We start from the raw sequence: 23,095 nt of genomic DNA on the forward strand, positions 1-23,095 counted from the left end.
CTGCAACACAGTATACACGACAGAGGGACTGCATCACTCCAACTGCAACACGGTATACACGACAGAGGCACTGCATCACTCCAACTGCAACACAGTATACACGACAGAGGGACTGCATCACTCCAACTGCAACACAGTATACACGACAGAGGCACTGCATCACTCCAACTGCAACGCACACACACTGAAGTAAGCCACATACATCATTACACATGAAGGAGGAGGGAGCTGCAGTAGTCTAGACAGAACAGAACTGGGGATTGGACCAGGACACACACACACACACACACACACACACACACACACACACTCACACACACACACACACACACACACTCACACACACACACACACACACACACACACTCACACACACACACACACACTCACACACACACACACACACACACACACACACACACACACACACACACCTGTGGCAGTTACGCAGACTGCAGACATTAAAGTGAGTGAATATTCACAGAGGAGGTGCACATAGTGAATGAACAAGGAATCTGGGGAAACTACAGAAACACAGACCTGCTTCTACTGGCCGTTTCATAACGTTTCATCCATGTTACAAGGAAGCCTTCCTCTTGTAGCTGTGCACTGAAATGTAAGCGCCAAATTACATTTTACAAGAATCAATCATTTGTTCGCACTTGATGTGTGAATCTGTGTTTACGCGCGACACTTTTAACATCAGGTTAAAAAAAGGGCCCATGAACGTATTCTGCAGTATCTGCAGTTCAGATTAAATTAGCAAACCCTTCACAATCTCACACTTCTATTCCTCAGCGGCTGTGCTCTGCCCCCGGGTCTCTCTCACCTGCCTGCCTCTCTCAGAGAGGCCGCAGCCAGGTCATTCCCCCGCATTATCTAAGCACGGGCAGGAGTGAGAACATAAAAACCAACATCCAGGAAAAGAGGAAGTCAGAGAGCCGGAGCACCTCAGCTGAAACAACATCACCTTTTTTAGATGGCTGAGGTTCAACCCGAAACTGCCAGCGCAGCGACAGATAAAAATCATGTCTATTTTAGGGAGCGAGGGGCCCGAGACGGCTTAATATAGGCACTACTGCAGCACACACAACTACAGCGTTTTGCATGAAGCGTTTCAGAGGGCGAAAATGACTAAATGAGGCCAGTGGAAAGGGTCTGAGGTGAAGCAGAAGTGAACTGTCATATCAGCCTCATCTGCAATGGAAGTACATTCTGCAATAACAGACACCTCAAAGGTCACAGCCAGAAAGGGGGGTTTGTGACAGAAAAAAGGGGAAAAAAAAGAAACACTTCTCCATTTCTGATCTGTGATAAATGCCCAATCTTCTGCTAAACATTTATGCTTGCGTTAATATGCAATAAGTCCAGTTTAAATGATGTGGACAAATTCTCCACAGGCTTGTGCAAACGTCTAGACCCTGTGAATTTCTAGTCTGAGAGGCATCATATTCCCTCACGCACTGCAGTGTGTCAGGACTCCTGATTACGCCTTAGTTACAGAGGACTGAGGTCATACGTCACAGACAGCAGCACAGCAATGGGGGGTTAAAGAGGTTCTTCCATGGCACTGATCTAAACTGGCACATAAGCAGGTAGAGAGAATTCAGTAACTCTCTGTCCCCGGGGCCAAGTGGTGGACTGAAGATGCTGAAGCTTTCGCCACCGCTGTTCTCAGATAAAAACTGTTGCAGCATTGCCTCACTGGATACTCTCTCACAGTGATGCCGTGTCAAAAACAACACAGTTCTGAAAAGTGACAAACTGTCCCGAGCAGCCCATCGCACTCAAAGTGTGGCCGTTTTCTCGGGTCCCGGGGAAGACTCTGGGTGAGACTTTTATGAACTTGTTTTACTGCGCTTGAATATCCGTTGAGAAAGACGGGCTGGGCTGTGGTTTGGTGGTGCTGTTCCTGAGGCGTTTGGAGGGGAAAATGGCGGACAACACGACAAACAGATGAGGCTACTGGCAGCTGAAGAGCATACAAAACCAGACCGAGGAACAGCCTGTCCTCACAGAACAGAGCCAGGCAGACACCGACTCATTCAGCCAACATTCAAGCGCCTTTAAAACGGGGCCTTTTTTGGCTGGTTAGTTAATATTCACAACGTGCTGATCTCACTCGAGCTACGCTGGCAAACCTTAACGGTAACTCAGGAGACTGGGCAACAGAATGAAGAGCAGAGCGCTTTCACCTTGATTTCATGCTCAGCTTGATGTTAGAAACCAACTCAAACACCGACAAAAACAGAACAAAACCAGGTTCAAAATGTTTCAGCGTATCTCAGCTCACAATAAGGCTAAAAGAGAAGGATGACTTCAGAGGATAACAGCGTTTTTACATAGATATTTTTATTATCGTATTTACATCACTGCAGCAGCTTCAAACAAACAAGGCAGCCTGGCAGTAGATTAGTTTGATGCCTGTTTAAAATAGAAACTCTGGCCCTGCGTCCTGCCTCATACAGGCCCTGCTGCTTTCTCACACTGCCACAGTCTGGAAAGCCGGCCTGGCAGTCTCAGCCCGGAGTGCAGACACTCGGGCAGGCCTGCACTTTCATATTTGCTGGGAAGTTGGTGTACTTTGTAAAAGTCTGTTTTAAAAAGGCCACATTCATTAGAGGCAGGTAGCCCTTGGGGAGCAGACAAGGGTCACACCCGCCCTGGAGTTCACCCGGCTGCGTGGAGCCGCCCTGTGGGGGTGTGGGGGTGTGGGGGGGGGTGGGGGGTGGATGGGGTCATGGGTGAAGTCTCTTTTCTCATACTTTGCGATGGGGGGGGGGGGGGGGCGCTCTCAGCAGCAGCGAAAGGAACAGGGCCAAAGCTGAGCCTCGGGGCCAGTGGACTCCAGGTCAGGAAAAAAGAGAGGGAACTGCTGAAACAGCACACACACACAAAACCAGCACCCCACTGATCACACGGCATTCTGCAGCGCCGTACTCTACACACAGCTCCCAGGCTGCCGCCGCCGCCGCCGAGGAGGAAGCAGGCCAACGACACCGCCACGCCCGCCACATTCACGGGGCGGGACTCTGTCACCGTCTCTCAGAAGCGTTCGCATATTCCACATCAGCACAAACAGGTCTGTGGGGGGTGATGGGTCTCACTTCAGGGCCTGTCCTGGGTGTGGAGGGCCACACTGAGTCCTGCCCTGGGTATCGAGGGCCACACTGAGTCTTTCCAGCTAGCCCGCCGCTCCTGGGGGTAGCAGGGAGGTGGCAGGAGAGAAGCCGTCTCGCGTAACCCTCAGCTGGCCCGGCTGGGGGGGGGGGGGGGGGGGCAGGGTTAAATGTTCCCCAGGTTGTCGTAGATGATGTCAGGTGACTGCAGGCTGGAGTGCGGGTACCAGGTGCTGGGCTGGACCTTGGGCCGGGACACCTGGCTGTACAGCTCGACGTGCTTGCCACCACTGCCCGGGCTGCTGTTGTTGTTGTTGGCGTTGCCCTGGGGCAGCTGGGGGGGGTCCTTGCGGGGCAGCAGCACCTTGGTGGGCTTGGGGGCAGTGAGCGGCTTGGGGCCCTTGCTGCGGGGTGGCTTGCTGTAGGCCGGCACCGAGTAGTCATCGGTGCTGGGGTTGTAGGGTACCTCGTGGCCCTGCAGTGGCTCCTCCAGCCCCCGGCTCCTCCAGGCGTTGGGCTCCAGCCGTGCCTCGTCGTACAGCGTGGCCCCCCCGGGCACCCCCCCGCGGCCTTCCGGCTCGTCGTAGATGTGCTCGACGGCTGCGCCCTCGGCCTGCCCCGCCCCGTTGCGCGGCCGCACCTCCAGGCCCAGGGCGCCAGTGCGCTGCAGCAAGTCCAGGCTCACGCGGTCATAGATGTCGGAGTACAGCGGCTCCGGCTTGCCGCCCTCACCCGGGGGCCGCTGCCGGGGGGCCGGGGTAGGCACCTTGATGCTGTCCACGGGGTCGGAGTACAGGCAGTCGGCGGGGGAGGCAGGCACGCGCACCGAGTCGGCCGGCTCTGAGTACAGGCTGCTCTGGTCCTCCGGCAGCAGGGGGGCGCCAGTGCGAGGCCCACGGGGCAGCGGCGAGCGCGGCGGGGTGCCGCTGACTGCCGGCGGCGGCTCCGGCAGGCTGCGGCCCTTCAGGTTCTTCCCCTCCCCCTCCCTCCTGCCGAAAACGCCATCAGCCGAGCCCGGCTTGCTCCCACCGGAGTCCACGTCCGGGTCGCGGTTGCCCTCGGCGATGGTGGCGCGCGCCTGCTGCAGGGCGGGGCAGTCGGACTCAAGCGACGGGCAGCTCTGGTGCCTCTCCTCCGCCTGCGCCTTCTGCTCCCGGATCGCCCCCTCCACGATGCCGAAGATCTCGTTGCCCTGCTTGGTCTCGAAGGTGAAGTTCCCGGGACCCGACTCACAGCGCCGGCCGGCTTCAAAGGAGAACATTACCTGCAGAAGAAGAGAGAGTCTCACATACAGCCTTACACACACACACACACACACACACACACACACACGCACACACACACACGCACAAACACACACGCAGAGTTTCCCACACAAACACATACACACACACACACATGCACACACACACATGCACACTCACACACACACAGACACACACACATGCACAGCCTTACACACACACACACACACACACAGACACACACACACACACACAGGGTGCCTAAGAGTGGCGAGACGAGCAACCCCTGCTGACACCCACCCCCCTGCCTGTGGAAACCAAGCCAATTTGTCCCACTGATTTGGGCTCCCAGCCACGGTCTGCTGATGAACCCGGCCATAAAGCTCACCTTGTGCTCACGGCAAGCACCTACGCACTGAGCTACCCGGGAGTGCTAAATGTAAAATATGAAAGGAATCCTGATGACATACTGATAATGACTAATGTGGAGATACTGAGGCAGATATGGCCAGCCGCCACCCTGTGATGCCCTGACCCTGAGATCTCCACACCCTGCTGCGCTCCGCATCACTTCCTGCACACAGGAAGTGGACTCTGCTGCCACCTGATCGGCCTGACGGCGGGAGAAGCAGTACACCTGCGGCAGCACCCCAGCGCGGGGGCGGGGCCTGGGGCGGCCACAGGCTGCAAACCACCGCAGACACATTTAGAATCTCACACGCCCGAGCGTGGGTGTCCTCGTGTGGCTGTCCGCACGAGTGCCATACGCGTGAGGGTACATGAGTAAACATGGAAATGGGCCTCAACGCTGTTTGCTCTTCAGTGGTAGTAACCAGAGTTTCCATGGAAACTCATTCACAGGGATTCAGCAGTTTGATGCATTTAATTGGGTGTAATTACTTTACTGTATTTCTGTAGCTACTCTTATTCCATTAGTCCGTGCAACACTCCATAACTATGTGTGGCAAAGGGCAGTATACAGATTTTTATAAATTCATTTTATTTAATTTTAATTCAATTCATTATTTTATTCAATTAAAACGTAATACTAATTAACTGATCACCCAAAACACCATCCTACCTTGTGACAGTGATGGTGTGACATTTGAGACAACAGCCACCTGGCATCCCACTCTGCGTACCTCTGTAAAGCCTCCCCCCCGCACTGACCTGGCAGTGATTCCCACCCTGCGTACCACTGTAAAGCCTACCCCCCGCACTGACCTGGCAGTGATTCCCACTTTGCGTACCACTGTAAAGCCTCCCCCCCGCACTGACCTGGCAGTGATTCCCACCCTGCGTACCGCTGTAAAGCCTCCCCCCCGCACTGACCTGGCAGTGATTTCCACTCTGCGTACCGCTGTAAAGCTTCCCCCCCGCATTGACCTGGCATTGATTCCCACTCTGCGTACCGCTGTAAAGCCTCCCCCCCGCACTGACCTGGCAGTGATTCCCACTCTGCGTACCGCTGTAAAGCCTCCCCCCCGCACTCACCTGGCAGTGATTCCCACCCTGCGTACCGCTGTACACACACAGCTTCCCCCCCCACACTGACCTTGTCGCGGCCGTAGCGGCGCAGCAGCTTGTACGGCCACACCAGCAGGCTCCTCTTGGTCTTGGGCTCCTTCAGGATGAGGCTGTCGCTGTCAGCTTTCAGCCAGTACGCCCCCTGCAGGCCACAGCGCTCAGACGCCTCCGTCCGCTGCACGCTCACCCAGAACTCATTCACTGAGGACACACACACACACATGCACACACGTACGCACGCACAGACACACACACACACACACACACACACACACACACACAGAAGAGAGGGAACAACCAGAGCCACAGTGAGAAGCAGAAGCAGAATCTGGAAGCAGTGTTGAGGTGGAGCAGTGGTCACTGGCTTAGGTATAGTGTAGGGCTGGATGGCAGCCAGGTTGGTAAATCTACAGAGAGCCGCATACAAGTCAGACAGGTTACACTCTCTCTGGTTCTGAAAGCGTGCACTTCATGCCAGGAGAAAATGGAGGCAAACACCCAGCTGTGACAGAAAAAAACAAACTCCGTGTTCACTAACACTCATTAAACACAGCGCAGGCTTCTCCCGCCTCCCTTACACAAACACACAGTGACACCTGCGGCGGTGCAGCCAGACTGACTCCTGTCGCAGGGAATGCGATCAGCGCCAGTCGCTGAAAGCTGGTGGAAATGCTTCAGCAACAATGTGTCTCGCCGGCATTCATGGCCTGCTGCCACAGTCACAGCAACAATGTGAAAATCAGAGGCAAAGATGAGTGCGGCTCTCTGCAGAGGGCACGATTACCTGCCAGTGAGACATAAACCAAACACAAACCTGACTGCTGGAGTCGCCCTAATCTTAATTTCTTTAATACACACACACACCAAAGAACACACAACTATGAGAAGAAAAAAGTGTGTGATGTGGAAAAGGCAAAAAATGCTTGGCAGTATTTTTGGGCACAGGGGCTTGTTGAAACTGATGCAGTCCAGGGCGTGGGAGTGAATAAATGTTTGAGCAGCGCTGCTTTTCTTCCCCGCGCTGGAGGCCGATCCGCCCGCTGGAAGGAGCAGAGCGGAACGTGTCTGCAGCAGGAAGTGAAGCGCAAACACATTAGCCGTTCCTATTTTTACAGGGCTGTGTGCCCAACATGTGATGCGGGGGAAGTGCTGACCGTGTCCACAAGGAGCCACACAGGAAGTGACAACACAATGGAGCAGCCCACTGCTCCGCGCTGGCCAAGTCTGGCTGCCGTGGAAACTACAGCGGGCTTCTGAGCTGTGTCTTTTTGTTCAGGCTTGCTCTGGTAAACATGCTGATTTACCCCTACGTTCAAACATAGCAGCTGCCCCAAGTGAGCCACAAGTTCGAGAAATATCAGATCATACAGAGTGAAAGAGGACGCCTTCCTGACTAATCAGCATGTACAGTATATCTCCAGCATGAAAAGCAGGAGATATTACTGCACATTCCCCACGCAGAGAGGAGCAGTGTTTAGGCCCTGAGCCCAAAACTCCCAAAGGCCCTCAAATGCTTCTGGTCCCTGCTGAAGACTTGCTTTCAGGAAAACGGCTCTACATTGGGTGAAAGACACAGCAGTTTTTACCGTACATTATTCCTAGCAGATGCCTTTATCCAGAGTGACTTACAAAATGTACTTTTTCACTGAGGGAATTCACATTAAGCACCCTGCTCACAGATATAACAGCAGCGTCCCACCTGGCAGCTGAGCGTACACCTTTGAGTTACCTCTGACTTACAAGCCCAACTCAGCTTAGCTGCTACACAAAACCCTACACAGTCTGTGCTGAGTGCATGCGGTACTTTACGTGTTCGTCCACCTCCCTGCTTATTCCAGAGACTGGCAATCACCTGTACACAGATGTGCTTCAACCACATCTTTACAGAAAGACAGAAAAACGCACCGCCATGCTCACCTTCTTCTCTGGAGTAGTAGATAAGGTTCTCTGCCATCTGAAGCTCCTGCTGGCCGTTGGAGTCAGTCCCACCACCACCCTGCGCCAGACGGAGAGAGAGGGGGGTTTGGGCGTGCTGTCCCAGACGAGCCATGCAAGCGCTGGAGACCTCTAACGCTACAGTGTGGTCAGTGTCTTTCTCTACACTCCACACCCCTGCAGAGGCATGGACGTGCCCTGCTAGCAAGCACAAACAAAACTGCTAAAAAACATTTTAGTCTGCAAGAACACTGCCTGGTACAGTGGTCTTGGCAGACCTCTCCACATCTCAAACAAGTCGGCCGAATCATACATTTACATCATCTATGATATATAAAAATGCCCCTTCGGCCAGAGGTGAGAGGCGAGGGGACGGGGCGCTGCAGCGGGGGCAGGTCCGCACCTGGAAGGCGATCTCGCACATCTTCTCCACCCACTCGGCGCTGATATGCTTCTCGGCGGCGAACACGTGGGTCTTGTCGTTGGTCTCCACGCAGAAGGCGGCCATGTTGTCCTTGGGGCAGGTCTCGGTCAGCGCCGGCAGGATGCTGATGCACTCCGACAGACGGATGATCTTCTTGTCCAGCTTCTTGGTGTTCGGCTTCTCGCTGCCGCTGCTGCAGTCGAAGAACTCGAGCCGTGCAATGCCGTTCTGGCTGGCCGGGTACAGCACGAACCAGTTCTTCTTCCATTTCTGAGAGAGAAAGAGAGAGAGAGAGAGAGATAGAGAGAGAGAAAGAGGAAGAGGGAGAGGGAGAGAGAGAGGGAGAAGGAGAGAAAGAGAGAGGGGGAGAGAGAGAGGGAGAGAGAGAGAGAGAGAGAGAGAGAGAGAGAGGGAAAGAGAGAGAGAGGGGGGGGGAGAGGGAGAGGGTAGGAGAGGTCAGGTGGGTGCCAATGCACATTTCTGTCCCAGTGCTGTACTGTAAGGGATACACTGACTTACTGTATATGAGCCAATCACACATCATTCACTGTATTCGTAACAGCTAATAATATGAGTCAATCATAAGGTCTGCCGATTGAGGCAGTGATCTACTGAGCGCTAGTGTGGGGCTGATAGCCGATGTTATTGGATATGATGACATCTGAAGATATTGCCGGTACAATTATTATGATTGTGATATCAGAAAGTATGTAGCAAAACAGCCCGGCCTCAAAGCCGATGACCAAGACTAAATGTCCAGGCAACCCATATGAAAATGAAATATGCTACAGCATAGTGAGAAATATGTTGTTCAACCCAAGAATATATTGCAAATACACTTAAAATATGATCAATGAAAAGCAGAAATACGTTGCAATATAGCAAAACATCAATAATTCACATATTCTCAAAACGTGGTTAGCTAAAAAATATATTCTCTAAAATACATTCTCATATTTTTTTTGTATGGGGAGTGCTCCGTGCATGAGGCAGCTGCTTGTAGTAGTAAGTGCTAACCACCGCACGTCACACCACACCGGACACCGTCATCACCACCTTCCAGCCAAAGCCAAAGCCGGCCAGTCATGATTCGGAGGAACATCAGACCCCCTTCAAATGCCACAGACGGGGTCCCTCTCTCTCATGACCCCTCTTACACCCCGCAGCTGAGAGACCCACAGCTTGCAGTGTGCTGATGTGAGCACAGCATCACAGTCAGTAATGTCTCCTTTAAGAAGTAAATTCTCACAGACCATGTTCTTGGTCACAGTTGCCTCTTCAAACACATGAATACGCGAATACATCCACTAATCAAGCTAAGTGCCATGTTGTGTTTTTGCATTATTAGCTGCCGAACTCTAGAGCAACGCAGCTAGCATGTCTGCAAAGAGCTCAGAGTATGACAAACCTCCATTCTCACTTGCGAGTTTGTCACTCTTCTCAGGTCAGCGATCGCAGTGGAATGGTGTTTATCGGGGTTTGAGTGTCTTCGTAGGATAGTGTGATTATAGAGGTCATATCGCCCAGCCGTTCTGGCCACACGCACACACGCGTGCACACACAATAAGCAAACACACACATCCTCTCCATAGGATGACCCATTATTCACACACCCGGGGAATTTCCTTATGCGTATATGTGTCATTCCCCAGTCAGCCGTGGGGTTCGGAAGGCTACCCCTCTGCTCTGGGGGTAAAGCTTTACAGGCAGCCGTGTGGTAGAGTTCTGTGGGGGGGGGGGTGCGTCAGAGTTCTTCCTCCGTGGGACAAAGGGGGGAAGTTGGAGAGAGAGAAATGTCACACAAAGCAGCTGCAGGCCGAGCAGCACCTGCAGCACCGGCACAGAAACAGCACCTCAGAGAGCACAGGAACAGCACCTCAGAGAGCACAGAAACAGCACCTCAGAGAGCTCAGAAACAGCACCTCAGAGAATAACCAAACAGCACCTCAGAGAATAACCAAACAGCACCTCAGAGAGCACAGAAACAGCACCTCAGAGAGCACAGAAACAGCACCTCAGAGAGCTCAGAAACAGCACCTCAGAGAATAACCAAGCAGCACCTCAGAGAATAACCAAACAGCACCTCAGAGAATAACCAAACAGCACCTCAGAGAATAACCAAACAGCACCTCAGAGAGCTCAGAAACAGCACCTCAGAGAGCACAGAAACAGCACCTCAGAGAGCTCAGAAACAGCACCTCAGAGAATAACCAAGCAGCACCTCAGAGAATAACCAAACAGCACCTTAGAGAATAACCAAACAGCACCTCAGAGAATAACCAAACAGCACCTCAGAGAATAACCAAACAGCACCTCAGAGAGCTCAGAAACAGCACCTCAGAGAGCACAGAAACAGCACCTCAGAGAGCACAGAAGCAACACCTCAGAGAGCACAGAAACAGCACCTCAGAGAATAACCAAGCAGCACCTCAGAGAATAACCAAACAGCACCTTAGAGAATAACCAAACAGCACCTCAGAGAATAACCAAACAGCACCTCAGAGAATAACCAAACAGCACCTCAGAGAGCTCAGAAACAGCACCTCAGAGAGCACAGAAACAGCACCTCAGAGAGCACAGAAACAGCACCTCAGAGAGCACAGAAACAGAACCTCAGAGAGCACAGAAACAGCACCTCAGAGAGCATGCGGCACACAGCCAGGTCTCCCGGGGGGCAGCCGTCTTCCTGCCGAGCTTTCACAGCAGAGGAAATTCCTCTCCTCAGCCTTCAGCCACACCGAGATCCGCATTTGTGCTGGACTGTTGACTCCCCCATACAGAAAGCTTCCAGTGGAATTCCCCTGCATGCTGCCCATGCATGCCCCACAGAGGAGGCTGCAGCGAGGCCGGTGTCTCAGCCCTGCCTACAGCAGCATTCGCTGCGCTCAGCAGGTCATCCAGGGAGACTTACAGACATCTTCCTCTCAGGCAAACCTCGTTAGCCTGTGGCGCAGCCGAGTCTCTCCCAGGGTAAGAGCCCATCGCCTCCTGGAGAGCTCACGCTACTCGCCTTATTTCAGCCTTATTTATTTCTGACTGATACTCCACACTGCAGCCCTGACTGATACTCCACACTGCTGCCCTGACTGATACTCCACACTGCAGCCCTGACTGATACTCCACACTGCAGCCCTGACTGATACTCCACACTGCTGCCCTGACTGATACTCCTCACTGCAGCCCTGACTGATACTCCACCCTGCAGCCCTGACTGATACTCCACACTGCAGCCCTGACTAATACTCCACACTGCAGCCCTGACTGATACTCCTCACTGCTGCCCTGACTGATACTCCACACTGCAGCCCTGACTGATACTCCTCACTGCAGCCTTGACTGATACTCCTCACTGCTGCCCTGACTGATACTCCTCACTGCAGCCTTGACTGATACTCCTCACTGCTGCCCTGACTGATACTCCTCACTGCAGCCCTGACTGATACTCCTCACTGCTGCCCTGACTGATACTCCTCACTGCAGCCCTGACTGATACTCCACACTGCATCAGTATATAGACATATCTGAAAGGTCAATAAGTTAACACACAGACAGTGTGCTTCAGTATTGCTACACTGTTGGGGCAGGCCACGTTTGTGCAACCAAAGAAGAGGCGCGCGTTTCATCAGACTGAAAAGGTCACGTCTCATGTCTCGGCCAATGACGTACAGCCATTCAGCCTCTGCCGTACGACAGACTGCAATGGCACTGTTCCCTCCAGGGAAGAGCAGGAAATGTGGGTGGTTACCCATCATGCTCTGCTTCCTGCAGCCCCCTGCAGGTGTGAGCGCCATCTGGGCAGCCAGCAGCTGACTTCAGAGTGCTGTTCCGCCATTACCTCACCCTGCCCGTTTGCATCACAGGCATTCCAACAATCACACTCCCTGTGCATTAAAAGATCTCCATGTAAATTTAGCACAGACTGTAAACCTGCGGCATTTATGTCTTGAAACAGGATATCCAAATTAAGAATTATATGTATCACTTCAGCTTCCAGAATGCAAACACTAAAGCCCGCTCAGAGAGCCAGTCTGCCCACGAGTCTGCTCAGAGGGGTGGAGCAGACGTGTCTCATTTGGAACTGGACCCAATATCCTCCTGGTGTCAGTGCCAGAGCCTCATTCACACAGAGGAATGTCTGAAAAGCCTCTCAGAGGGCAGTTAGAGGGGGCGGAGGGGGGGTTGGGGGGTTGGGGGCGCTGCAGTGTTACTCTGTGGATAACTCTGGGGTGATATTTCCACTTGTAGCACAGCTGAACCGATGCCCTTCTTCATCACCTCAGAAGAGAAACTCAGGAAATCACCACACTGCTGGAAACAAATTTTTTCTCGGCAGCCATTTTGGAGCACTGGGAGAGACAGCCACATGTTGCCCCTGACCCCTTTGCTATTACGGACGGCTATGTGTGCGTTACCCCGGCAACAGTTCCAACAGTTAAAGACAAGTAAGGGGAAGGAAGAGGCAGAGCGGTGTGGCGCTGAATGGAAAATATGTAAATGAGCCTGACAGCACAGAGAGAGAGAGGGAAACTGATCTACTTCCTCAAAGCGCACATCCTCTTCCTGTCAGCCAGCATGGGCCTGCGCGAGTGTGCGCCCGCCACACGCGTGTGTGTGTTTTCACCTCACCCCACGCCTGTGTCTCTGCTCTGCCTGTCGCGACGGCAGAGTCACCGTCAGAACCACTCACGATTACAGAGGCAGCTCCAGCCAAGGCATTCGCCCTTCCAGTCTGACGCGAAACTCACAGATGAGAGCATACGGGCTCTGACCTTCCTCATCACAGGGAATCCTCACAACACCTCCTTCCATCTCCCACTTTTCTGCCTCCGTCCGTCACCCCGAGATGAGACAGCCAGCAGCAGGGCGGCAGGACTCTGCGTTCGGACGCAGACACGCCTGGCTCAGCTCTGAGAGGCTGCTGCTTGGGTGCCGTGCCGGGAGGGATGCCGGGGCGCGGAGGCTGTTCAGTCTGGGGGATTCAGAGCTGGATCTCCGTTCTAACCCAGCAGCTCGGCGTCAGAAGGAGCTCAGAGACAAGCTCCCTCCGCTCTGTCCTGTCTGTGACATCATCAGCAGGCATTTGCATCAGTCTCTCGGGAACAATGCGGCCGATTGTGTGAGGGAAGCGCATCTCAGGCACAGAAACCGCAGGCGCTGAAGCCGCGACTGAAGCAGGGCCAGTGTGGGCTGCGTCTGAGACGGTCCCGATGCCGGGAGGGTCAGGGGTCACACGCACGACGGGGGCAGGGGTCACTCGCCCCACACACTGCATTCCACCAGAGGGCCCGTCCCAGCGAGGGCTTCCACAGAAACAGCAGATAAAAAAGGCCCAACCTGAAGCCCACACAGAACAGCCCGTTCCAGACCCTGAGCCCAACCTGAAGCCCACACAGAACAGCCCGTTCCAGACCCTGAGCCCAACCTGAAGCCCACACAGAACAGCCCATTCCAGACCCTGAGCCCAACCTGAAGCCCACACAGAACAGCCCGTTCCAGACCCTGAGCCCAACCTGAAGCCCACACAGAACAGCCCGTTCCAGACCCTGAGCCCAACCTGAAGCCCACACAGAACAGCCCGTTCCAGACCCTGAGCCCAACCTGAAGCCCACACAGAACAGCCCGTTCCAGACCCTGAGCCCAACCTGAAGCCCTGAACAGCCCGTTCCAGACCCTGAGCCCAACCTGAAGCCCACACAGAACAGCCCGTTCCAGACCCTGAGCCCAACCTGAAGCCCACACAGAACAGCCCGTTCCAGACCCTGAGCCCAACCTGAAGCCCACACAGAACAGCCCGTTCCAGACCCTGAGCCCAACCTGAAGCCCACACAGAACAGCCCGTTCCAGACCCTGAGCCCAACCTGAAGCCCTGAACAGCCCGTTCCAGACCCTGAGCCCAACCTGAAGCCCACACAGAACAGCCCGTTCCAGACCCTGAGCCCAACCTGAAGCCCACACAGAACAGCCCGTTCCAGACCCTGAGCCCAACCTGAAGCCCACACAGAACAGCCCGTTCCAGACCCTGAGCCCAACCTGAAGCCCACACAGAACAGCCCGTTCCAGACCCTGAGCCCAACTGAAGCCCACACAGAACAGCCCGTTCCAGACCCTGAGCCCAACCTGAAGCCCACACAGAACAGTCCGTTCCAGACCCTGAGCCCAACCTGAAGCCCACACAGAACAGCCCGTTCCAGACCCTGAGCCCAACCTGAAGCCCACACAGAACAGAACGTTCCAGACCCTGAGCCCAACCTGAAGCCCACACAGAACAGCCCGTTCCAGACCCTGAGCCCAACCTGAAGCCCACACAGAACAGCCCGTTCCAGACCCTGAGCCCAACCTGAAGCCCGTTCCATTCGTCTCCTTTTACTACATTTGTTCCAGATGCATTCAGTTTCAGCAAATACTCAGCGTGAGGCTCAGGCCTTCGAGCTCAACCAGGACTGTCCCTGGGACAGCTTAACGATTAATCGACAACCTTCATCTTACCGATGGTCTAGTTTATAAAAAACATAACAAGCATCTTGTTTTTTTTTTTTTTTATGACTGCGGCGTATGTGCACACGCAGGGGCGTTTTATTCTCAGATGAATATTTACATAAATGAAACATTAACGGCATCCACACCAGAGACGGGGCTGAACGACATTCCCCTCTTAACCAAATGCAGGTTTCATGCACTTTCCTGCTACTTTCTGAGCTCATAACGATCAGATAAGCAGCACGGATAAGAAGAGGTGTGGAGTTTCGGTCAGAAAGAGGGTGCAGTTTGAGGTGGGGGTGGGGGGTGGGTCCCGGGCAGAGGGACAGACCCACCCTGTGGATCTAACAGCCCACACACACAGGCCGGGACAGCCAGGAATGCACAGCCCTGAGATCTCCTTCATTTGAACACCAAACACCCTTATCCCAGGCTCTGTGCACTGCTGGAACTGAACTTACACAGCGAGAGGACTCTGCTTTTCCTGCTCTTGCGATTGGCTATGGCCAGGCCTTCACCAACACAGAGGTGATGCACTGTGACTGAGTCTGTCCACCACAAACCCACCGGGTTCGCAAGCTGCTTACTGACCGGATCAGAGGCTGTGTGAGAGGCAGGCAGCTGTGTCCCTGTGTCGGTGTCATTCGCAGTGTGAGCAGGGTGTTTAGGGTTAGGGTTGGGGTTAGCAGGGCGTTTAGGCCCCGGCTCGCTGCATGTGTTCGATTGACATGAAAAGCCACGGCAACAGAGGAAAGAGGGAGCGAACAGTGCATTCACACATTGCAGCCCAGAGAATCACACACCCTCTGCACCACGCCTCCCCACACTGAGAGAGAGAGAGGGAGAGTGAGTGAGAGAGAGAGAGGGAGAGAGACTGAGTGAGAGAGAGACAGGGAGGGAGAGTGAGAGAGAGGGAGAGAGAGAGAGAGAGAGAGACTGAGTGAGAGAGAGAGACTGAGTGAGAGAGAGAGAGGGAGGGAGAGTGAGAGAGAGGGAGACTGAGAGAGAGAGAGAGGGAGGGGGGGGGGAGAGAGAGAGAAAAGAGAAAGTGTGAGAAAGAGAGTGAGTGACAGTGAGAGAGAGAAGATAGAGGAGAAAGAGAGGGAAAGAGAGGGAGAGGGAGAGAGAGAGACAGAGAGTGAGAGAGAGGGAGAGAGGGAGAGAGAGAGACAGAGTGAGAAAGAGAGAGAGAGGGAAAGAGAGAGAGAGGGGGAGAGAGAGGGAGAGGGAGAGAAAGCAGGCATACAAGCAGTGATAGGCATCGAGAGCTGTTCACCAGAGAACAGGAAACGGTAACTGCAGCTCAGTGACAGCACTGCTCCAGAGCCACAGACGATGCACACGCATTTAATGTAGGCCTCAGTTTCACTGCAGCCACATATGAAAATTAAAAAACACTGCAGAGCCAAAGCATGGTAAGTCCCTACCAGGGCAGGCTAGGAGAAACCCCATCTCAGAGATTAGTCAGGACATGGGTGTCTGAGCAGAGTCTGCAGGATATGTGACACTGCGAGGGCTGTAGGCCACAAGGGCAATAGTCCATTTTAACCACATTGTGCATATCAATTTCCAAAGGAAACCTCTCCACCAATGCCTATCTGCGTCCCCTTGCTGCACAGACATTTTGGGGAGACGTCCAGGCCACCTCAGGTTTGAAAAAATGTGAACTGTGCTGCTCCTAAAAGCCTGGACTGGAACCTCGCTATTAACGGACAGGCAGTGAGCATTCAGCCTGCAATCACTGCAGAGCTTGTGGATCCTACTGAGGGCCAACAACGAACAAAACACATCTTTTACACCATCACGTCCAGCCACTCTGACTACCCCACAACCAGGCCGGTGCTCTGCACCATCCTCCACACCAAACTCAGCTTCCGGTTCCGGTGTGCTCCCCCCCACCCCACCCAGCCACCAGGACTCAATCAATCTGCACACTCTCCGTCTCAAATCCCAGGCCTTTCCAGGACTCAATCAATCAATCTGCACACTCTCCGTCTCAAACCCCAGGCCTTTCCAGGACTCAATCAACCTGCACACTCTCCGTCTCAAACCCCAGGCCTTTCCAGAACTCAATCAACCTGCACACTCTCCGTCTCAAACCCCAGGCCTTTCCAGGACTCACTCAATCAATCTGCACACTCTCCGTCTCAAATCCCAGGCCTTTCCAGGACTCAATCAATCAATCTGCACACTCTCCGTCTCAAACCCCAGGCCTTTCCAGGACTCAATCAACCTGCACACTCTCCGTCTCAAACCCCAGGCCTTTCCAGAACTCAATCAACCTGCACACTCTCCGTCTCAAACCCCAGGCCTTTCCAGGACTCACTCAATCAATCTGCACACTCTCCGTCTCAAATCCCAGGCCTTTCCAGGACTCAATCAATCAATCTGCACACTCTCCGTCTCAAACCCCAGGCCTTTCCAGGACTCAATCAACCTGCACACTCTCCGTCTCAAACCCCAGGCCTTTCCAGAACTCAATCAACCTGCACACTCTCCGTCTCAAACCCCAGGCCTTTCCAGAACTCAATCAACCTGCACACTCTCCGTCTCAAACCCCAGGCCTTTCCAGGACTCAATCAATCAATCTGCACACTCTCCGTCTCAAATCCCAGGCCTTTCCAGGACTCAATCAATCAATCTGCACACTCTCCGTCTCAAACCCCAGGCCTTTCCAGAACTCAATCAACCTGCACACTCTCCGTCTCAAACCCCAGGCCTTTCCAGGACTCACTCAATCAAACTGCACACTCTCCGTCTCAAACCCCAGGCCTTTCCAGGACTCACTCAATCAATCTGCACACTCTCCGTCTCAAACCCCAGGCCTTTCCAGAACTCAATCAAACTGCACACTCTCCGTCTCAAACCCCAGGCCTTTCCAGGACTCACTCAATCAAACTGCACACTCTCCGTCTCAAACCCCAGGCCTTTCCAGGACTCACTCAATCAATCTGCACACTCTCCATCTCAAACCCCAGGCCTTTCTCTCACTCAATCAAACTGCACACTCTTCGTCTCAAACCCCAGGCCTTTCCAGGACTCACTCAATCAAACTGCACACTCTCCGTCTCAAACCCCAGGCCTTTCCAGGACTCAATCAATCAATCTGCACACTCTCCGTCTCAAACCCCAGGCTCTTCCAGCACTCACTCAATCAATCTGCACACTCTCCATCTCAAACCCCAGGCCTTTGTCTCACTCATTTGGCAAAAAAGTTTGTGACCCATGAGTAATTTCATGTTTACTAAAAACTACTCAGATAAAAATTTAGTTCTTTTTCACATTGTGAGAATTGCCTTTTTCATAAAATAATAAAATTGGCAAAGTTACTTACTTCCAGTGTCAATTTACTGAATCCAATAACTCAAGAATATTAATAGAACTTTGTTGTCAACATGGAATCAGTTGTCTTGATTACTCTAGTGTAATCAATATGTCACCTATCATTTGCCCTGTATTGTCTGTCTGTTGTGTTGCATCTGCACTTGGTGTCCAGTGCCATTGTGTGCGTTTGCGTGACTCTGGGTGTGTGTGTGTTTTTGTGACTGTGTGTGTGCGTGTGTGTGTGTGCGTGTGTGTGTGTGTGTGTGTGTTTTTGTGACTGTGTGTGTGCAGGTGAGTAGGTAGTTGTAGTGGTGTAGGAGCAGAGCTTTGGGCAAAGGTTGCTTTGGGCAGGGCACTTCACCTGAACTGTCTCAATCCAGCTATAAGTATGGTTAACCACTGTCAGTGAGTTGCACTGAATGAGCTAAGCTAACATGTAATACTGTATGTGTACATAAATGTGTACACAAACAAACTCCACACAGGTCAGAGGCTTTAACCATCAGGCCAGCCAGGCCCACAGCCTCAGCTCTCTGCCCAAAAGTCTGCCGCTTGGCAGGTGTGTCAGGGCCAGCGCCCCTCCCTCCTGATCACACACAGGGCCCCGCTGCTGCGGTGAGCATGTGTGCAGCTCCCTCAGCCTCTCTCACCTCGCACCCGAGTCGGAGCTGAGCTACGCGGCCCACAACAGCCCAGAGAACGGGAGCGTTGAGACAAGCCCGCACCAACCGGGCCAAAACCAACACTCCTGGCAAACAGGCCGTCTGCGCTACACATGACACGCCAGAATATTCTGCAGTCAGAAGAGTGCTGCTCGCACTGCTCCTCCCTCCCAGCTCCCCGCTATGAGCGACTTCACAGCCACTGTCTCTCAACAACAAAATGGGAGACCTTCCAGTATTATCAGTGTTAATGATTCTTGGCATGGGATGCTGGTCAGGAGTTGGTGAGCAGGTGTCCCACACTGAGGGAAAGGGGAGACTCTACACTGGGGTAGGGCCGGGCTTTTCTCTAATGGGACAGTGATGAGCCAGTCTATACCTGAGTGTGCACTGGGAAGGCACTGCCTCCTCACAACACAAACAACCCAGTTGTAGATAAGTGCAGACTACACACACACAAGCACACGTATCTGGCATCCCAGATTCATCAGGCGACACCAACGCATCACCCAGGCCCACACCCACTGACATCACCGGACATCTACAGCCCTGTGTCTGTGCAGCTTCATGAGATCCAGGGGCTTCACACAGCTCTGCTGAAACTCTGCGTTCTCCCGCTCCGATCAGGACCAACCCGCTGTGCAGTCACTGTGAGCAGAGCCGTCAGCAGCTCAGCACAAACGTACAAATGTCCGCTATATGCATGACTGTGAGACTCTCATACCTACCCGTAACTAACAACAGTTTTCTAAACGTTTTAGCAGCAAACCGTACCGGTCTCTCTCCTCCTCCTTTATGTACTTACTGTAAAGCATAAGGTCTCAGAGAATAATATTATTTCAGATGCTGCATCCTCCCCACTGTACTGCTGCACTGAACTCGCCTGTGACGAAAATAACAGTAATAATATCAATCAACCAGCTTCAGATGTTAACACGAATATGGTTTCAGTCACCTTATTAAGGTGCAGAAAAAGGGACAAAAAGGTGGATTTTGCCCCATTTGTTTTCCTGCTTCAAGAAAGGTCACCGCAAAGCCACAGATTCAAGTCGCTTAAACTTAACTCCACCCCACAAATAACATGTGTTATACCGCGCAACATAACAGCATCACCAGCTTCATCCAGAGTACTGGGCTTAGACAGAGACGTGGCGTAAGGATAGTATTGTCTTTATTAGCAAACAGTGAAGCTACAGTGTCTCACAGGGTCGTAAGGCTTCAGCGACCTGCTCAGCGTCAGACCTGTGCGGACCTGGTGCGCCCCCGTGTCGACGCGCCTTCGCCCCGTCAGTGACAGCCAAACATTCACAGTACAGTAAAGAAAAATCATAGTATTGGATTATCGTCTTCAGCTTGTAATGGAAATAGCGGGCTCAGAAAAATATTAAAACAATACAAAATGTGTGACAAAGCGTTCCGAAACTTGAGGTCAGTCATTCTTCTGCACCGTTATGTCACATTTTCCGTCGCACGCGCAGCCTCGAGCGTTTTTGCGGTCAGCGGCGACTTTTAATGCAAGAAACAAAATGCGAGCTCTTCTTATATACAGTTCCGAAGCATGCTGCCATCCGGAAACACGCGTTTCAACCGCTGCCTTAAAGTAATGTCGACACCCAACTACGGTTGAAGTATATTTCTAGTATCATAAATACTATTTTCAGAGCAAAAATGGGCAAGGGTTAAACGCTGCATGCACTTTCATGCGCTCATGTGACCTCGTCTCAGGAAACGAGGATGTGAAGACCAGTGAGTTATCACAGACAATCCCGAAAGAGAAAAACAATAAGAATTAAAGCTATATAGTACGTCTGATGAACATTATTAATAAGCTGTAACATCTGCGTCTGCTTGTGCATCAGCCGCACCCGGGAAAGCCTGCATTTCTTCCCCCGAACAGCTCGCGACATGTCTTTTCTTTCTTTGCGGTCCCTAATTTTTCAACTTCCTCTCTGCGCTAATTTGTGTGATTTCAGTCCGCACTGCACAGCGCAAAAGGGTGGCAGAATACGGATTGTCCATAACTTCATGTAGCAAGTTATGAAACCCTTTGTTGGGTAGACATTTTTTTTTATTTAATCCATAATGTGCACGTTCCGGAACGGTACCCAGCGCCCGAAACTGCAGACAGAAAACGTCATATTTCAGATTCCAGAGGCATGCGGCTGTTCTCCCCCTTAAATGACAATCGGTATCTTTTAGTTCGCTCACCAGTCGCTAGCAGCAGTGTTTCTTACCTTGCCAAACTTTTGGTGTTGTACGTAAAGTTGCCCTTCTTTAACGTGCGTGTCCATCTCTTGCTTCGGTCCCCTTTCGAGGCGACGTTTCGCTGAACTTGATACCCAACTTGTCTTTTGCGTTTCTTAACTTCTTTTTTTCAAACTTCCTATTGCAGTAACTTCCGCTGGGTAAATGTTAGGAACGCATGCAGTCTAAGTATGCTGGTAGTTATTCAACATGATGCACACTGTTTTAACCGAGTAGTGTTGATAGACCCCCGACATTTTCGATTTTTCTTCTACTATTCGTTTATGTACTGCCGGAGTTGACAGTTTACGCAGTCTCTCCCTGGCCGTCGCCGCTCCCTCTTTGACCTGTAGCGCGTATTAGTGCAGCGGTGTATCTCTCTCTCTCTCTCTCTCTCTCGCTCTCTCTCTCTCACACACACACACACACTCTTCCTCTTTAGATTGAAAATAGTCGTCCGTTCAATCGGTGCTGACTTTATGGTATGATATTGCAGTAATAAGGTTTCCAAACTCTGCTTAATACATCCAACGAAACACATATTAATAAAAGACACAGTTTGATTATATGATAATAATGATGATTATCACTGTCTTCGGTGGAGTGACGGTTCTTTAACACTCGGAATGAAACTTTTAAAGCCGATACTCATTCCCATCGCTAACGTGTGTAATCCTCAGCCCCTCTCCTTCCCTGAGATCAATCATTCTGACCAATGGCGGGCTCGCCACATCTGTACCGTTATACCGGCTAAATTACAATAAATAGGGCCGTTCATTCCTGACGGAAGATTTGCGGTCAGTTGTGCGCTTTGTAATGAATAGCGGAGGTGTGTGCTTGGCAAGTCCGTAGGAATCCTCTGAGCACTCGTCTCCAGCATCAGCCTGACCGCCAGGGTCACTGTTGGAGGACGCTGCTTTGCCTTACCAGTGTCAAACTGTCTTTTCATCAAGCTGTCCTTCCACAGAGGATGTTTCCAGTTTGTTCTAAACAGATAACTTCATTCAACCCATTGTGTTTTGGCCTTATATTTCAAATTAGTTAGCACTTCCTCTGAGATAACCTCAAAGGAACATACAGAATTACAAAAAATGCATTTCTAAATGCATATCAAACTTATTTACATGTACTGTTTTCAGAGGTCTGCTGTACACTGGTATAAACTTGAGGGAGATTTTTCTTCTGTCTATACATTTGTACCCAGGTTTTACCCAACTAAACACACAATAAAAATGTAATCATTGCACAGGGAGAGCGACTTTCAAAGCACGTTGACAGAGTAAAAGCAAACCTGACCGTGCCCTGCCCCTCCTTTTTTCCCATGATGCAGTGCAGCTGTGAGGGCTGCATCCTGCAGTGAAGGCTGTTTGCTGCCGCAGGTTATCGGTGAGATGACTCACGCGCAGACAGCGAGAGCGGGCTGCAGAGCGGAGCTGGCGGGTGCACACTCCCCAGGCGAGGGCGTCTGGGGCCTCTCCTCTCTAACCAACGCTGTTGTGTGTTTGCGCCTCTGTCCCTTGTTTTGGGACAGAAAAAAAAAAGACAGGCATCTCTGAATAATTCAATTCAATTCATTTTTATTTGTATAGCGCTTTTTACAACACAAGTTGTCACAAAGCAGCTTTACATTGTTCCCAGGCCTGAGACCCCCTGAGAGCAAGCCTAAGGCAACAGTGGCAAGGAAAAACTCCCTATCAGGAAGAAACCTTGAGCAGAACCGGGCTCAGAGGGGGAGCCCATCTGCTTCTGGCCGGCACTGGGCAGATAGAGTTAAAAACAAGTTATACACTGTACTTTAAGATATGCAAGATTGATAGACAGTAGTAATTAACAGCAGAGTGATCATAAAAATGTATCCTAGGATGTCCAGTTCTTGGAACGCAGTTGGCTTTGATGGGCAGGGCAGCGAGGTAGCAGGACTGGAAAACGGGATGAGACGCTTGGGCTACAGCTCCGGACAGGAGCCCGGAGCAGGGAATAGGAAGCAAACAGAAAACAGTGGTTAGTGGATGATAAGAATGGCAGGGATGTAGAGCAGAGAATAGCATGCACAGGATGTTGCTGAATGTGTGCCAGAGGTCAGACCTGAGTCTGAGGTCTTCCTCAGGGTAAGTGAAGCACTTCAGGCAGCAGCTCTGA

At 52.2% G+C, this 23,095-nt stretch overlaps 1 protein-coding gene across 1 annotated transcript; it reads right to left on the reverse strand.

Annotated features, from left to right (window-relative positions):
• Window positions 1-2,786: 2,786 nt before the first annotated feature.
• Window positions 2,787-21,298, reverse strand: dok1b (docking protein 1b). Its single transcript, XM_036551102.1, has 5 exons — window positions 20,947-21,298; window positions 8,229-8,519; window positions 7,808-7,886; window positions 5,919-6,091; window positions 2,787-4,383 (listed from the first exon to the last, which is right to left on the reverse strand). Exons 1-5 carry the CDS (start codon window positions 21,001-21,003, stop codon window positions 3,286-3,288), a joined length of 1,698 nt encoding a protein of 565 aa, XP_036406995.1. The 5' UTR covers window positions 21,004-21,298; the 3' UTR covers window positions 2,787-3,285.
• Between the last annotated feature and the right edge of the window lie 1,797 nt (window positions 21,299-23,095).

This window comes from Megalops cyprinoides, chromosome 18 (genome assembly GCF_013368585.1).
Source record: "Megalops cyprinoides isolate fMegCyp1 chromosome 18, fMegCyp1.pri, whole genome shotgun sequence".
Lineage (NCBI taxonomy): Eukaryota > Metazoa > Chordata > Actinopteri > Elopiformes > Megalopidae > Megalops > Megalops cyprinoides.

Coding starts and splice junctions, on each gene's coding strand:
- dok1b (XM_036551102.1), bottom strand. CDS start 21,003: ATGGACACGCACGTTAAAGAAGGGCAACTTTACGTACAACACCAAAAG. Junction 6,092..7,807: donor CTACTACTCCAGAGAAGAAG/GTGAGCATGGCG, acceptor GTGTGTCCTCAG/TGAATGAGTTCTGGGTGAGC. Junction 4,384..5,918: donor GCCGCTACGGCCGCGACAAG/GTCAGTGTGGGG, acceptor CTTCTTCTGCAG/GTAATGTTCTCCTTTGAAGC.